Source organism: Branchiostoma floridae, chromosome 2 (genome assembly GCF_000003815.2).
Source record: "Branchiostoma floridae strain S238N-H82 chromosome 2, Bfl_VNyyK, whole genome shotgun sequence".
Lineage (NCBI taxonomy): Eukaryota > Metazoa > Chordata > Leptocardii > Amphioxiformes > Branchiostomatidae > Branchiostoma > Branchiostoma floridae.
Genome location: NC_049980.1, coordinates 7,877,593 through 7,894,880, shown reverse-complemented (window position 1 = coordinate 7,894,880; position 17,288 = coordinate 7,877,593). Strand labels below are relative to the sequence as shown.

General features: G+C 39.0%; 1 protein-coding gene across 2 annotated transcripts in view; it reads right to left on the bottom strand.

Annotated features, from left to right (window-relative positions):
- Window positions 1-49: 49 nt before the first annotated feature.
- The window catches only part of LOC118410558, a 28,352-nt gene continuing 11,113 nt past the window's right edge, over window positions 50-17,288 (bottom strand). For both annotated transcript variants that reach the window (XM_035812330.1, XM_035812331.1), the window contains exons 17-38: window positions 15,928-16,146; window positions 15,406-15,506; window positions 14,815-14,938; window positions 13,554-13,861; window positions 13,071-13,227; window positions 12,272-12,342; window positions 11,871-12,028; window positions 9,789-10,002; window positions 9,203-9,427; window positions 8,110-8,316; window positions 7,676-7,796; window positions 7,378-7,562; window positions 7,096-7,219; window positions 5,506-5,680; window positions 5,133-5,227; window positions 4,802-4,972; window positions 3,634-3,814; window positions 3,193-3,359; window positions 2,148-2,321; window positions 1,671-1,859; window positions 1,248-1,424; window positions 50-506 (exon numbers count right to left, since the gene is read on the bottom strand). In XM_035812330.1, coding sequence (XP_035668223.1) covers window positions 163-506; window positions 1,248-1,424; window positions 1,671-1,859; window positions 2,148-2,321; window positions 3,193-3,359; window positions 3,634-3,814; window positions 4,802-4,972; window positions 5,133-5,227; window positions 5,506-5,680; window positions 7,096-7,219; window positions 7,378-7,562; window positions 7,676-7,796; window positions 8,110-8,316; window positions 9,203-9,427; window positions 9,789-10,002; window positions 11,871-12,028; window positions 12,272-12,342; window positions 13,071-13,227; window positions 13,554-13,861; window positions 14,815-14,938; window positions 15,406-15,506; window positions 15,928-16,146 — 3,887 coding nt within the window. In that variant the 3' untranslated portion in view covers window positions 50-162. The remainder of the gene's footprint in view (window positions 507-1,247; window positions 1,425-1,670; window positions 1,860-2,147; window positions 2,322-3,192; window positions 3,360-3,633; window positions 3,815-4,801; window positions 4,973-5,132; window positions 5,228-5,505; window positions 5,681-7,095; window positions 7,220-7,377; window positions 7,563-7,675; window positions 7,797-8,109; window positions 8,317-9,202; window positions 9,428-9,788; window positions 10,003-11,870; window positions 12,029-12,271; window positions 12,343-13,070; window positions 13,228-13,553; window positions 13,862-14,814; window positions 14,939-15,405; window positions 15,507-15,927; window positions 16,147-17,288) is intronic.

Below are 17,288 nucleotides of genomic sequence, written 5' to 3'. Positions count from 1 at the left end.
ATATACATGTAAACAATGATATTAGTTATGCTTTTTTGTTTATATATGGGAAATGTGTTGCGCGCTGGTCGTTACTGTATTCGTTTGAATGAAATATCAACACACTACAGGCAGTTTAATTATAAACCCCATCTCATCTATATCAATTCAGCCATAACGGTATCAGAAATAAAGCTTCGTGGCTGATAATGTTAAGGTTCCGTTAATGTTAAGGTTAATGTTAAGGCTATATGCTTTGATCTGGAAAAACTCAAAGGCCACCGAGAATTCTCTGTCCTTTCCCGGCTCCGTCCCATCTCCCAGGTGAACCATCACAGGTTTGGTCAGGTCCATTACGAAGCCATTTGATGACGTCAAGGTAGAAGCCATCGCCTGATTGGTTGCCTCAAGCTGAACAGACACGCGATCTCCATGATGTAGGTGGAACTTGTGCCAGTTGATATGAGTGGCAACAGGCCCAACCGATGTTTTCTGATGAATAATCTCTGGAGGATGCGAAAAGTTCCCTGAAGATAGAAATAGAAATCAGTCCATCGGTCTATGTAAAATTTGTTACGAAACGCGTATAGACATTATATCTCGAAGAGAATACATTGATATGACCAGATGAGCATTTTGAGTAAGTGGGAGCTTAATATGCACACTACCAAAAATCATTTCTTTTGTGTATCTTGTTTTTCTTCCTCACAGAAAATTTATCTTCCGGGAAGAAAATTATTCTGTCCCCAAGAAATCTTAGAAAAACGTACTTGTCCATGGGGCAAGCAAATTTTTGCTTGAACTTTTGAGACATTTTTGAGATCTAATATTCTTACACCAAGAATACTTTTCTTACATCAAGAGCGAAAATTCTTGTATTTCTTAAGAGTTATAGAAAAAAGCAATCATTTCTAGAATTTTTTCTTGCATCATAACAAAAAACAAGAAGATTTGCTTACTTAAAGTTTCGGAAAATTCTTAGTTGTGAGAAAAATTTTCTTCACCCAAGTAGAATAAAAAAATTGTTCTTTGCGTGAGAATTTTTGGTAGATTCTTGTTTTGCTTAGAACTTTATTCTAAATTTTCTTCTTGCAAGAGTATTTTTCTTCATATAAGAATTGTCCATGGGGTAAGAGAAACAAGCAAAAGTCATTTTTGGTAGTGCATTCAAAAGCAAAAAACACGTTTTATGTGACGAAATAGCATACCGCGTAACTCGGTGACATATACGTTGCATGAAAGGAGCACAAAGCTACTACTATTAGTACCTTTAAGAGATGTTCTTTGCACAGTAACTGCGTAGTCGGAAATGTCTGATTCTGGGTCGCTGTAGCCGTCCCAGTTGGCGGACACGGTGGAAGGTTCGGACGAGAACTCCAAGTCTGAGTCTGGCTCCAAACCGTCACGTAAGGTCCCCTCCAAGGGTGGTGTTGCGTCAAACAGAACTTCAGAAGAAAGTGTTTTTTGCGATGTCATATCAGATGCCACATGATATTGTTGATGTAATATTATTACATTTTGGGGGCCGGGGGATTAAAAACTCTGGATAAAATTCTTATGCACAATTTCATCATTATTATAGTACTTATTACAACCATTTTCATGAAATGCAAGAAATTATTTTGAAATACATTTCATCATCTCATTATTCCGAACAACATAGATAAGGTATTGTGTTTAATAAAGGGTACCTCCATCTGACCACGCTGTCACGTTCAAATGTTTGTGCCCATTGTTGACTGCCACAAGCACGGAGAAGTACGTTGTGTTGTGAATAAGTTGCACATCAGAGCATGCCTCTGATGCCGAGTGGGGGTACTCAGTTAGCAAAACCACGTCGTCCATACCACGTGATGAACCCACTCCCCATAGGTAGTGACCTTTAAATAAAGGAAAGGTATTGTTGGAAAACTTCCTTTCACAAGCCGATACCGCACAAAATTTAAGAATCTTTATAAGTATTAACATATATAATTTGAATGAATGCTACAGTCCACCATCTTAACCGGATTTCAACCGATGGCGTCATTGAATTAGCATAAATTATGAATATTAAAGAAAAACTTATTATCTTAATTAGAATTGTTCCCAACTAAACCTTAGGATAAGTCACCTGGTTTGGTAGTCATATTAACTGTATCGTTGTGAAAATCAATTGTTTTTCTTACTCAGCCCACTCTCCTCATCATGGAAGTCCTTCCAATTCGCACATATCTTTCTGGGGTCAGATGTGAATTTCAGGTCATGTCCGTGGACGCTGCCATCGTAAAGTATCCCAACAGCTGGAGGTGTCGTGTCAACGAGAATTGGAGATTCAGAATGTCCAACTTCACGTAGGTCCACTGAAAAAGGATGATTCGGTTGTGAGATTTCCAACTATATCATAATGATACCTTAGTTGAAAATCTCTTGGAAGGTCTATTCATGCAGTTTTTATTTTATTTTCATAAACATCTCTATAAGACCCTTTCATAAACATGCTTCTAAAAAAAGGTTCTCATCCCTTTTTTAGAAGCATCGTGTCAACAGTGAGCATCAACACAATTGCTTCATGTTGCTTTTATCATTTTGTTGCACACTCACACTTTTGTTAGACTCTCACACAACTTTGTTCCTTTTTTCACATTAAATTTTGTTACTGTGGTACGTACATGTAGTGGCATATAACGGTCATGCAGCCGGGACCTGGCTAATGGTATACTTCTCGTGCAATCTTTTTCTCGTTTTTACACCTGAGTCAAGTGAGGAAAGTCGTGTAGTCTTTCCCAAGGGCACAATATCGGTGACATGGAAGGATTCTAACTCAGAACCTCTTCGGCCTGAGCCTAACTCGCTGCCGATGACGCTTCGCGATTTCACATTCGTGCCATCAACATACAGTGACTATAAGCTATTATGAACAAATTGATTATCAAATTTATTGTTTATGGGTCAAAAACGTAAGCTTTGCAGCTTGTAATATCTTGTCATGACTTCTAAGTGTTCTGAGAATGGAAGGACTTACATGTACCGTTTCTAATTGCTCAATTTTATTTCATCCGATGTTCTTAAATCAAAGTCAAAGACAGTAAACTTTCAGCACATCAGAATGTTATCATAATGTTTCCCAAAATGTCCATCATTCTCCTTTTTGACTGGACCCATCTTTTTATATGAATTAAGTTAAAATGACAATGCTGCGCGAAAAGGGTGAACTAAAAAGGCATGTCATACCGTTGTTTATTGCCCTAACTTTGACCCATGCAGGTACCCCATCGGGAATATGAAAGTTGACAGACGTGTGTGTTGTGTTGCCATGACGATACCAGTCCATCAGGTGTACGTCACGTTTGGTCCGTCCGAGTCCAAAGTCAATCTCCCGAATGTCGGAAAGGGGATCGCTGTAAACAAAGAGAATAAATACATGGTAAACTTCATACGCAGAAGCACAGCATCAACGTGTCTTTCCTACCAATATAAGCAATATCCTATACATGGGTGTACTTTTGCTTTATCTGCAGTGCCGGAGAAAATCATAGCCATGTAAGGAATATGTTGAACCGTGCTATATGCAACTCGTATTTCTTAGAGTAAATGATAGTAATAGAAACATCATTACAAGCAATGAAATTTAATTTGAAATACGTATATATATATATATATATATATACATACCTGACATTATACTCGGCGGAAATCGCGTAGGCCTCCTCATCATACTGTACGTTGTGAATGCGATGTACGAATGGTGGTGTGTTGTCGATGGTGTATGGTGTGGTGTGACAGACCGTTGTTGCCATGACACCGCCGAACTCAACGTTATTGATAGGTCGAACCGTGACGTGATATTTTCCATCTAAATAATAAAGAAATTACATATTCAACAATCTACGTAGCGCACTTGGTCCAGGTTTAGTTCCGCTTCTGGAGCAGAGGTTGTCCGATTTAGGCTGACTGCAACAGGCATGCTACTGTGCAACTGTACAATCCTGAAATCCCTGTCACTCACACAACAGGTAAATCGATCGGCTGACGAGACTGTGTGCTAATAATGATAATGATAATCATAACTTAGAACGTAGACAATGCCATCTAGTCAGTCAGAGCCCTTCAATTACTGTGTTTATAACCTCATAGTGCAGAAAGTGTGATACCATGAAAAATGTGTGGTACTATGAACTCATTTGCATAAAATAGAACCACACATTTTTCTTAGACCAATGTCTGGCTCTCACATCCCTGAGGACACACGATGTAATTTGCTTGTCTAGGCCATTCATCGGCCTACAAAGGTAATTATCATAAAGCCAGGCGCCGCGGACCAATCAGAAGTCCCCGTTCCACGTTGGTTATGACGCAGTAACACATAGATTCCGGCCAGGCAGGCGGGTATCTCTCCTCTGATTGGTCAGAATGAATCGACACCGGCGACCAGGCGTTATGACACCATATACACCTCGGGGCGGGTCATTAACCCTTAATTCAATTAGGCTTGCCCATCTAACAAGGGAGGTACGTCCTGCAAAGGTCGTTCAAGCAGGCTTTGACAATTAGGCGTATGAATATAATGTGATATCCTAAAAAGAGACACTGAAAACATAGAGAATATTCTGGCTAGTGGCCATGTTCTAAAACGTGGCCAAGTTCTAAAACGTGGTTTCTTGATTTCATTTCGGGTGTTAAAAGACCCTTGTGGGTGGAGCGACTCTATCTGCCCATAGTAGGCCACGTGATCATGCTCTAACACTTACATACATAGAATTGTTAAGTATATATTGCACATATAAGATGTTACTACCATCTTCTTTGTAAGGGACTAATAATATATAGAATATCACACTACCTTCCAAGAACAAAGGACTAGCCAATCCTTCGTGCGTCCATTCAGACACGTCGAACAGGTGCGCATGCGGGTCTATGTGAGGATGGACATCCTGTCCACATGGAGTTCTTCCTACAGTCCAGGAATAACCGTGGAGACCGGTTTCGTTGTCGTGGAAACCATCCCAGTTGGCTACAGGGGAAACATTATCACAAAGATTCGTTTTGTTCTAGATTGAAAGAAATGCCGGTGCAATTTTAGACGTGGTGTATTATGTGGATGATAAATATTTGTGTTAAAATGTAAAAATGGTGGTAATGGTAGATGTATAAAAAAAATGCAGTTCACTAACCTGACACATATCTGTTAGCGCGGGTGTATAGCATATCCACCAGCGGTTCATGTCCGTTGAAAACAGTTCGGGATCCCTGGCCGTCAACTATCCACCTGTTGGCATGGGATTCATATCATCAAAATCATTTATTCGTGTTGCAGTTTAGAGTCAGCTTTTAGACTAAAGTAGACATATCTTATACGGTTACACACTATTTGTTTGTCTGTTTACTTTCATGTTACCTGCTATTAGCCTCCGGGCAAGAATTTGTTTTTATCAATAAAGAAACGACAAATACACATACACACAACAACCACAACAAGACACAATCATGTTTCAAGTTATTTGGTGAATTTGCTACTCTGTTTGGCTAGTTTTGTTACTCATATACCTATGGTTTGGTAGAGGCGTCTGTTCTCCACATTTGAACTGTTCCCAGTGGTCCAGAACAAAGTCCCCACAGTCCTCAGTCATCAGTACGTCCATGATGACGTTCTCCAGCGGACCTGGGCTCGGAGGGGTGAAGTCAGCCAGAACACCGGGGGACGTCAACGTGTTGACGTAACCTGGAGACGAGGAGTTACGTAAAAAAAACTATGCTAAGAACCTTGTAGCATCCGTTAATGGCATAAGAGAACAGTAAAGCTGTAAAAAAAGCTGCAAAAATATTGTTGTCAGATGAGGGTATCATGAACTCCCCCTGGTACACATATTGTGACGTTCATGAAGGTGTAAGTTGTTCATTAGTCATTGCCAGCTTTTCCTCTGTACAACATGAACATACTTAACGGGAGGTGCCCCAACACGGTACGCTTTTTCTTGCGCTCAAACTCATGGCGCTCCATCGCTAGTTGCCTGAGTGGTCAAATTTTGATGACTGAATTTTTTACACATAGATTTGAACAACATACTTGAATAAGAAATGCATTCATGTGGTTCATGAACCTTTCGCGCTGCGTGTTACAAGCGGCAAACACTGTGAGACAATTTCGTGTATGTAACCTTCCAATTTTGTGCTACGCTGGACAGTGTGCCTAACTTGGTACACTTTTTACGTTTTGCTCTCTTCAGAAGTAAGTGGTAGATTTATATATAAGTACACAGAAAATAATTAATAGTATGATATTTTAGCTTTCTTTTGACAGTAAAATCGTGACTGTATGTACTTCTTGTCTCACATGAGGAAGGCTGTACCTAGAACAATCCAGCTGATGTTTTTACGGGCAATGGACTGAATGCACTGATTGTGAATGCCCGACTAAAAAAAACATTACGAAAAAACGACACCGCCAACATCAACAAAACTCTGTCTGATTTTATGAAAATATCATCTACATCTCTCTATCAAGTCTTATTTTCATTGACAGCACGAATCATTTGTTACAGTCAAATAAATCTTTGGAGCGTTCTCTAGTCTGCCACCTTCACGGCCACACTCCCTTGGGAGTACAATGGTGGCAATGTTTATGTCGCTTCCTTTTGGTTGCTTTTCTACTCAACAAACATTTGAAGACCCATATTCATAGTGTTTTATGGGGCTTTATTTATGTGTATCATGGCAGTTGTGTGACTGCTTGGAAGAGTTCGTATAGTTAGCGACACGATCCGCCAATACGCAGAGGCCGGTGACCGCAGTGATTCAGCACTGTCAACATTACTGTTAGAATTCTGGTTTTTTTTTAAACATGAAATAAATATGTTAAAGTATACTTGGAATGCAAATTAAAGCTGTGTGCATGGACTTGGTTTATTTACCTTTGTAATCAGCACAGTCAGTGGCAACAAACACGGTGTACTTATGGATAATAAGATCAGCAAAAAATCCGTACCGTCTTACGACGGGAACCATCTTAGGGCGGCCCCCGTTAGCTCTCTTAAAAATGTCGCCAGACTTGAAGCTGCTTTATATTGACTGGTATGCTGACTGTATGTTATATGAACAATAGCACAAATATAAAGTAAATAAGTAATTGTACGTTACCAATTGTATTATTGAGGAAGAAGTTGAAGTAGTAGAGAACATTGTGACTCAGCTGTAGATCGTCGTGCCGGAACTCCACACTGTGACCAACGCCGAGCCGCTCGAAATGGTGGAAATGACCGACCTGACATACACATGATTAAACAACATATTGCAATCAGTGGATCCTTTTGTCTGATATTTTTCCATTGATTTACCTATAGGAAAACATTCACAGTGTATTGTCAACAGCTCTTCTAAATTAGCTCTAACTACCACATCCCATGCCAGATGCTTACATACCACATGTATCTCTACACCGTGTCCCTCTATCTCCTCCAACAGTTCGCAGTCACCATTTCCGTAGTCATAGTTGAAGCTGAGACATTTGTATGCAGGAAGCTTCAAGCACTCCGAGGCACACTGCTCCGGGATGTCAACTATTGAAGTTTCAACTGGGGTTGAGATTACCTTTCCCGGCCGTGGGCCTTTACGTGATGACAAAGGAAAATATATCAGTTCTACTTCATGAATGGAGCAATAACCACAAATTTGCTACACAATGGAGGAACACAATGGTGATGACATGGAGTAAACTCACCTGTAAATCTTTCCAAAATAGACGACACCACCGGGTTTATCAATGTGTTTGCAGTCGTATTGACGTCATGCCAAGGCAAGACCTGATCTCCGTAAACCTTCCTGCCATAGCCAACTGCTGCCTATAGCACAGGTAGGTAAAACAAGAAATTAGCACCATTTCAATGTATTGGCCAAATATGATTTCTAAAACCAAGAGGCTAGTTGCTGTGTTAATGAAAGCTGAAAGCATCACTCTAAGCATAACATATGATGGACTGCGAAATCTATTTCATATAACCGATTGTTTTGATAACCCGTGATTCCGCCGTGTTGTGAAATGGACTACTAAGAGACCTGTATGTCTTCTTAATGTCTGTATGGGCAAATTAACAGTAAAATCTATCGCCTCTGCAAATGATGCATTGGTGTTGACATTTCGTGAATAGCTTTTACCCTTTTGTGAAGAATGACGGAATCATCGTGAGCCACAGCTGATGCGCGGAGGATGTTGGGATGGCTTGTGGTGAGGAAATCCGGAGTGACACGCCCTCCAGGTAAGGTGACGTCATAGGTGGGAAGCTCACAAGTCACCTTTGCGTTTCCTCCACCAGAGTTCGTTGCAGTGACAGTGAAATAAAGCGGCACACCGCCTTTCATTTCCTAAAAAATATAGCCATAATTGATATTTTCTTTAACCCTATTCAGACCGGGCTTTTTTTATCTGAAAGTGTGTGTGTGTGTGGGGGGGGGGGGGTGCTTTTGAGGCCTGCGATTAAAACTCCTATAACTTCCTATAACTCCTAAACGGTTTATCATATGGCAACCAAGCTTTAGAGAATGATGTAAAACAACAATAAATAGTTTCTAAGACATTTGACGGCCTTAAAATGTAATATGACTAGCTTTGGGATTGTAGGCTGTAACCATGGAAATATAAATAAATAGGGCATTCGAAGAAAACTTCAAGGTATGCAACAGCTAGTGTACATATACTTATGATGTCTGCCACGACTTATGTTGACAATAGCAACATCAATGACGTCAAAATAACGTCATAAAATAAGATACCAGTTGTGGTACGCCATCTTGGGTCCGACTTTCCAATTTTCGCCAAGCAAGTCTCGCAACAACAAAAACTTTCCAAATTTTTTAAATTTGTTAATTTGATGCCAACTTAATTTCAAGCCAAGTGACCAAATTTGGCGGCTCTAGTGTAAGCCGTTCGGGCTTTATAGGAAAGTTGGCACTGGCCTCAAAAAAACCTCCCCCCTCGTCCGAATAGGGTTAATTATAAATATATGGTGAATTGCAATAAACAATTTCCACCGCGTTACAATAGGACATTAAGAAGCAGACATTGTCATTGAAGCAATCAGCTAATCGAAAAAAAATAAGAGTTAAACTTTTCACAAGTTTCCGGTGAGATATTTTCTTTACAAATCTAACGGTTATAGTGCGGTTATGGACATGTAGTTTTCACACTCATACTGCTGTCAACAACCAGTACTTTGTCTTTAAACAAATCAACGATACAAAAATAAGTTACCCTGACAATAATGTTTGATGGCCCTCCGAGATCTTCATTCATCACCACGTCACTCCCACCTCTGTACGTCCCAACATCATAAGTCAGCTTCACTTGGCTGACATCATCTTCTGCCGCTACCTCCAGTTGAAAGGCGGGTTCTACAACGTCTCGGCCTGCGACCTGCTCGACCTCGCAATGTGTGGTGATGGCGGCCCTCTTCGAAAAGGCGATCCCATTTTCAAACTGGTGGTGGAAAATGGCAATGGAGATTAAAATAAAAATAACAAAGATATAACTTTGATATTTAATTGTCGTTAAAGTTTATCGTTTATATAGTTCATCATGCCCTCATTTTTTTCAATATGGCGTACGCCAATAGTCCATTGGCAGTTAAAACTACTGGCAGTTGAAACTTCTTTGAGGGTTATTGATCATTTAAGCCAGACGTACATATTATGAATCTGGCCTGTACTCTACATGCATGTATCATGCGAATGATAGAATGAACTTCTAGCCCACTGCAATATCATGCTATGGAATCAGCTTTTTTTTAGATGCAAAATGTCTTAAAGGCAACATAAAGACTAAAAGAGAACATTCTTACATCAAATGTAAATTTCCTGAACTTCGGCGGAGTAAGGTCTGGCTCTGGAAGACCTGTGTTGAAAATGTTGCCGGTGACAGCAGGTGTCTCATATTGCCAGATCAGGATATTGATAATCGTCTTACTTAACGTCTTCCCAAAGAGAGAAATTTCTGCTATCACTTTTCCGCGAAGTTCCAGTCGCAATGGAATCATAACCATGTCCATCCGTACCCTGAAAGAAAATAATTAGTCCAATGGTTATTGTCGACAACTTTTTCTATGTCAAATCACCGTGCTATTCTTTTTTTGCATCACCTTTGTGGTAGCCTGACTTATTTGGAATGCAAGAATGTTTTCGTCTTAAAAGACGAAAATGTACTTGAACAACCTTTACATTACGAAAATGCGAAAAATTAAATAATTATTTATTTAGAAACTGTTGCAAATTGCTTACTACAACTTAAGAGTATACACAACGTGAGAAGGAAATCTTAATGTTTGACAAGTATGGAATCGACTTGAAAAATGATTATGGAGGTTTGAAAATACTTATGGATAATAATAGTAAACACACACATGGTCGCTGCTACGTTACGCTGAATGGAATGGCGGTTTTACTGGCTATATGGATACAGGTACAGATACAGATACTTGGGATGGATGGTCCCTGTTAAGACCTCCATGATGGAAATTTTTGTTTTTGGTGTGTATGTCTCTGTCTGTCTTTGGTGTTACTGGATACGTAGGCCAGTATAACATTTTCAGGTTCGGGTTTAGCCACTTCTTACCCTTGCCAAGAAAATTATTTTTGTATTAAAGAACAGCATAACTCGAGAAGCCTTTGATCGATCCTGATGATATTACGATAATGGACCCCTAGCGGCTTTCTTATGTACTGCAGCGAAACTATCAATTTTGATTTCGAGTGTTTTCGGCATTCTGTAGTCGTAACTTTTAAGTGGTATAAAGCTATTGGGACACACAGTAATTGGTATGGGTATGGACTCCCTTGCTGCTTTTTTTGCCTTGCCGCCAGGCAAGGCTTTACGCCAGCTTTCTTCCATGGATCCATGGATCAATGGACGGACCTGTTAACCCAGCCCTTCCAAAGCCCCTTCCAAAGGCCCTTCTTTCCTTGCCGAGTTTCATGGCTTAGTTAGACAATGGTACATTCCAGGCGAGTATTAAAACGCTCTTCTAGACGCATGTTACTGTATGTGGTCTAGCGTAATAAATCTACGCTTTAACTCACCATATTTATATAAATATATATCACAAATTGCATCAGAAGGAACTTAGTTTGTAATAAAAAATAATGCATATTCATTGTGGGTCAAAAAGTTTTACAAAACCTGTTTAATGTGCCAATAATTCATCTGACATAAATTATGATAATGAGGGGGGAGGGGGGCGACATGTGGAACTCGGGATTTTTAGCGTAGAATCTAGTCTAACTTACCAAAATAACATAAAATACGCGGCAAGGCACAACTTTTTAAAAAAGATTTCTTTGTTTGAATTACATGGGGCGATTAAATTGCATAATCATGAGAAAATACTATAATCCATAGTGGTAAATGATGGGAATTCGATACATAAGGCATTACTAAGCAACTTAAAGTGAACGTTATTAGACATAAATCATGCGAATCAGGGCCACCTCACCGGTCCCATAGCCTCACCGGCCGTAGGGGCAGCAATGCCATCAACATAAGTTAATCGGGGTCGCATGTACATAATTCAAAATGAATTGCTACAAAAACATTCTTTGCTAAGTTAAGATTTTTCGTTCTTCCAACCATGCGTGCTATTTCCATGCAGAAGATGATGCAATTGATGCAATTTATGTAAATAAGTTCCTTATTTGCATAACCAAGGACAAGTATTTATGATAATATCATTTGTCGAGGTATGTTGTATGAAGTCTCGGAACTCTTGTGTAGACACTTACACTTCGTAATACCATGCCGTTCAACATATTTAGACATGAATCATTTTTACACCCCAAGCATCAATTTTAAATAAATTGGGTAATTATTATGCGTAATTCACTGGGTATATTCAAATGGAATATATTTAAAGTAGACAACTCTTTCTGACCTGACATTGAGGGGAAATTTGTTGAATGCTATTTCTGCCCTTGTTGGAAAGTCGGTCGTTAGGATGTGTCCCGTTAATTTCAACTCTCCAACTAGCGCCAAAAACTGTACCCTGAGACCAGCGCCTACAATGGCACCGGCCTTTGGCGTTACAAGACCCTGAAACAGAGAAAATACGATTCCGAACTGTTATTTCATTCAATATGCAATATGATTTTAATTGTTCATTCATATTCATATACTTTGTCGTTCATTACAACCAGCAGACTTTCAACCTGCCCATGGAGGTTTGCATCTACACATTCAGTTACATTCATCTTCCATGGGAAATATTCTTTTGCTACAAACCTTGCAGCATTTCTACACAAGCAAATGAATTCAAATTAATTTAAAATGACTTACATAGGCTGACATTTTCATCAAAGATACCCCAGCTTCCAAGTCCACGCCGGCATACCCCCCGGCTCCAAATACTGTAAGAAACCCACTTCAAGCTGTATTTCATGCAATTCAAAACACGTTGTACAAATGTACTGTGCAACTGTGGCCATCCATATTTGTATGAGCATCAATGCGTACAAAGATTTAAAACCAACCCTTTCGAATGGCCATTTTAGAATAAGTTGTTCTCAAGAGATGAACATTGGAACGCTTCTCAAAGCCTTTTAACAATAGTACGTCTAATACTCTTCTAGAATCGTCTATATCCTCCGTTTACAGTCATTGAACGATTTTATGAACCTGTTTTTTTTCCAGCTGACTGCAGCGATTTTGAGGTTGCAGCGTGCGTGCCCAGTCCGCTAAGTAAGATCAGTTCTAATTTTAATTAGAAGTACTAATTATTTTACTTAAATTCCTGGATTTCTTTGAAAACACATTACTTTATACAGTACGTGTTTTAGACAAATTGTTCATTGTTCATATTTGCGTTAACACATAAATTGACAGAGCGATGCATGTAAAGAAAATAAACTGAAGTAGTATATATGGACAAGGAAACATTCAGGGAGGAGGATGCATGCAGGGATAGGGAGGATAATATCAAAAGAATGGCATGACTCTTGGTGCAACATGAAGAAAAAAGAAAACCGAGAAGGGTGACGAAAACTGATTGTCAGTTTTAGGTGCCCCAACGGTAAAATATTTCAGTTCAGTTTATATTTAGACAACGGGATAGATGACATGAGAGGTACATACTCACCAAGACTTAAGTATATTGGTCCAAGAGGGAAGCCAGGATTGACATTAAAGAATATTTTGTCCCATGGTCCAAAGCGACGAGTGCCCACCAAATAACTGTTGACCATATTCAGCTCTATGCCAAGATCTTGCATGGCCATCTCGATAGAGCCTATCAACTATAAGAGAAGAACGTGTAAGGACACAATTAACTCACGCGACAAAAAAACAGATTATGGCTTTTGTTCGCCAAGAAAACCTTTCTAATTTTGACATTCGGTCAACATCTATAGTTTATTAGTTTTGATTTATACAATTTGCAATGACAAAGTATCAGATATCAATTTCATTCATACTCAGGAATAAAGTAAATATATTATTCGCAAATAGGAATATTAGATTACTGTCATACCAATGCATTTCAACCATCTATTACATAAGCTTCAATTAACCCAAAGCATCATGCATTAGACAACAAATAATAATTGCGTTTTTCATTGCTCACCCCGCCTTTAATGAACACTCTTAGTTCGTTGACAAGATTTGAGAAGAGACTTGGTAGATTGCCTAAGTCGAAGCCAGGTAAATTTCCCCAATTCAGATGTAGGCCTGGGAACGGAAAGTCGCCTAAATTGAAATCAGGGAATTGAAAATTCCCCAGATTAAAGTTGAAGCCTTGCAGATCGCCCAAACTAAAGTTCCATCCTCCGAAAGTTCCTAAGTTGAGGTCAGGAAGTTTTAGATCCAGGCCGCATGGACGGAAGAAAGTAATCTCCTTCTCTAAGTCTCCTAAGGTCATCTCCATCAATTGCACTGCTGAAGACAAAGGGATAATATGTTATCAAATGCTACTCTTAGCCAGACCTCATATCTCCGTAAAATAGTCTGATTATGTAAATGATCTCCACATTTATATAATTTAAGCTTGTTTATGTACATATTTTTTTATATATGTATATTTATATTTTTATATATGTATATTTTTTTATATATGTATATTTTTTTATATATGTATATTTTAAATATGTACATATTTGTTTATGTACATATTTTTTTTATATTTTTATGTACATATTTTTTTATGTACATATATTTAGATAACTTACACTGGTCACAATGTTGATTGTGCAATCATTTAGCATGTGATGATGTACATCTCCGTCTTAGCTACCTACAGACCAAATATCATCTAAATTTGTTGTTCCCTTATTCAGTTATCCTCCTTAGAAGATTTTGAGCAAAAATGACCCTGCAGTTCCAGAGCAACATGCTAGGGGACCCAAACATACACCATGCATTCATTACGTCACAAGCTATCTGCCACCAAAAAATAAAGACTAGCACATGTAGGTCAAAAGATACAAAAAAAGGATATCTGCTGCAGTATCAAGGTCACATACCAGGGGGCTCCAAATTGACCTTGACCTTTGTCTTCCCAACCCATACCCACATACTAAATATCATTGTAATACATCCCGAGGTTCTAGAGTAATGGTGATCACAAATATCCGGAAACACAAACACACACACACACACACACACAACTATATCTTCATTTTTTATTGAGATGATAATTCTCTATTGGGCATGAAGTGATGTGCGCATTTTCCGAAAAATTGATTTAATTTCAAATCAAAAGGTAAAAGTAAATCAAAGTAAAAAGTAATTCATCCCTACGTATAAAGTGAGAAATATAAACATAGTAAATATTATCTATTGGTTGCTATATCATGACATACTCGTCACTCAGAAATGGTATTTGTTACCTTGGTTTTTTTGAGGAGCAGCACTTTCAGCATGACAAGTCGGGATTTTAATCCTAGCACCTTTCACGATTTTCAAAGGAGGAAGACAGATGTCTTTCGAACAGATCCTCAGAGCCAAATTTATCTGCAATAACAAATATATGCGTCGTGTTTTTTAATGTTTAATGTTGGATGCTCTGTAAATTGATGGACAACTCAATAACAGCAATCAGCTAAACGCTTACAGATAGAAAGGGTGATTCTTATACTGGTTGAAATTATTCAGGTTACCTGTCCAAGCCTTTCTCTTCGAAACTATAAACTCATGTATATATTGCAAAGTTCTTTTTTATTTGTATTTTTTGTACTTGAATATTGTTATTGATAAGTATCCTGTCCTTGTCCAATTCCATTTGTATTGCCTCTGTTTTTGTCAGCAGGGCTAGCCGTTTGTAATAGCCACAGGCTTGTTGGTCAGCCCTGGCTGTGCGTGCTTAACAGCCAAACCAATAAATAGATAAATATGCTTTGACAAGAAAAATACATATGTAGTGTCCACCCATCACTTGAATAGAATAGATAATTTTATTTAATAACATAGATAGAAATCACCTCAATGAATGAGTTCTCTCTTTTAATTCTGAAGCTTCTTTGAACTTTGAAGGAATCAAAAAGCGTCCAGGACTTGTTGAAGCTGTAGTCGTCCTCCTCAGCTGTGGAAAGTGTTTGAAGTAATTTTTTTTAATTCCAAATTATGCAGGACACATACAACGTCACCGTCAAACCCCCCAATAGTAGACAAATGGGCAAACACCAATGGAACAACACATTTCATTCTACTAAGTCGGATACATGGTTGTATGCGGAGAATGTCTTTCAAAAAGTACTTTAGACTAGATCTGTAGGCTAATCTCAACTGTAAAGCATCTTGTTGTGAACAGTTAGCTTATCACCGTAGAAGTGTTGAAAGTCGACGTTGGTAAGGTCTTTTCCATGTGTCTTCTTTATAACCTTAGGGCATATTGCAAAACACTATTTTAGTGATATGTAGTTGTCTCAATAAAAAGAGAATGAACCGAAATGGAGTAACGGGTAATTTTTTAGGGGTAATGATTTCCGTGTACATGTACTTACCGAATCTAGGCAAAGTCAGATTCTTTGTCTCCTTCATGTCTCCAAGTTCGATGGTTAGACTCATGTTACAAGGATCAAACATTACTGAAGATTTCAAAGAGAATAGGTTGAAGGGTGGAATGGGAACAGTCAAGCAGCAGCTGAATCCGAGACAGTTGTCCTGCATGCGGCAGTAGATGGAGTCAAGCTTGTTCAGATGGTGGAAAATGTCAGGACATCCTGGAGAAAAAAAGACAGCCAAAAAGAGAAACAATAATGTCAAAATCAATATCCTTTTATTTGGAAACAATTGGACGCCAGGAAGGAACTGCGAATAAATGCATTGTATATATTCGTTCCGAATCAACCAAATCATGGAAACAACATTTGGCTTTAAAAAAATGAAGTTTCCAAATATATAATCTATGCACTGAGTTTTAATGAAATCCAACTGGAACCGCAAAACTTACACAACCTTACAAACTGCTTTGCAAGAGGATCGCTTGATCGTCGACCTCCAAATCTAACATCCTGGCATTGATAGCTACGCACGGTGTACCGAAAGTGCGAAAAGGAACGATAAGGAGCGAAAAGGAACGAAAAGGAACGAAAAGGAACGAAAAGGAGCGAAAAGGAACGAAAAGGAACGAAAAGGAACGAAAAGGAACGAAAAGGAAAGTACCGAAAGTAGGAAAAGGAACGAAAAGGAACGAAAAGGAAAGTACCGAAAGTGCGAAAAGGAACGAAAAGATTGGATAGGAACGAAAAGGAACGAAAAGGAAAGTACCGAAAGTGCGAAAAGGAACGAAAAGGAACGACGTATGAAGCAAAGTGAAATAAAATCGATGGGAATATAAGGTAACGGTGATCGGCAAATGCATTTGAAACGGACTTTATTCTTGTATTTTGGGGCTTGTTCAACGAAATTCCTAGAGCTCCAATGGTTCAAACGTCGAACCGGTGGGAAATTTAAAGTGCACGCGTGGAAATATCTAAATACAAATCAAAGGCGGTTCCCATGCGGGCTGTCACAGATCAAATTGGGGGGGGGGGGGGGGTGACGAGTTGACATTCTGGTGTAGGTTATTTTTCTACGGTCACAAAAATGTCAAAAGTCGTTTTCTAGTGGTCCCGGCCTAAATTATTAGTGGCCCCGGGCAATCGGGACACCGCGTTGATTTCAATTCGAGGCATGTTTCCAAAGACTTTTTTCTGCCGAACCCGCACGGGAGACGTGAGTCGCCCGCCAGATCTCTCCGTAGTTTCCCAATATCCTTTGCTCAAATCACGTTGGCCCTTTCTTCCCGCAAAATGATGAATACTCATGGTACAACGTGAAGAAAACTCCTTGGTACAATGTATAAATGTCTATCCTTTCACAG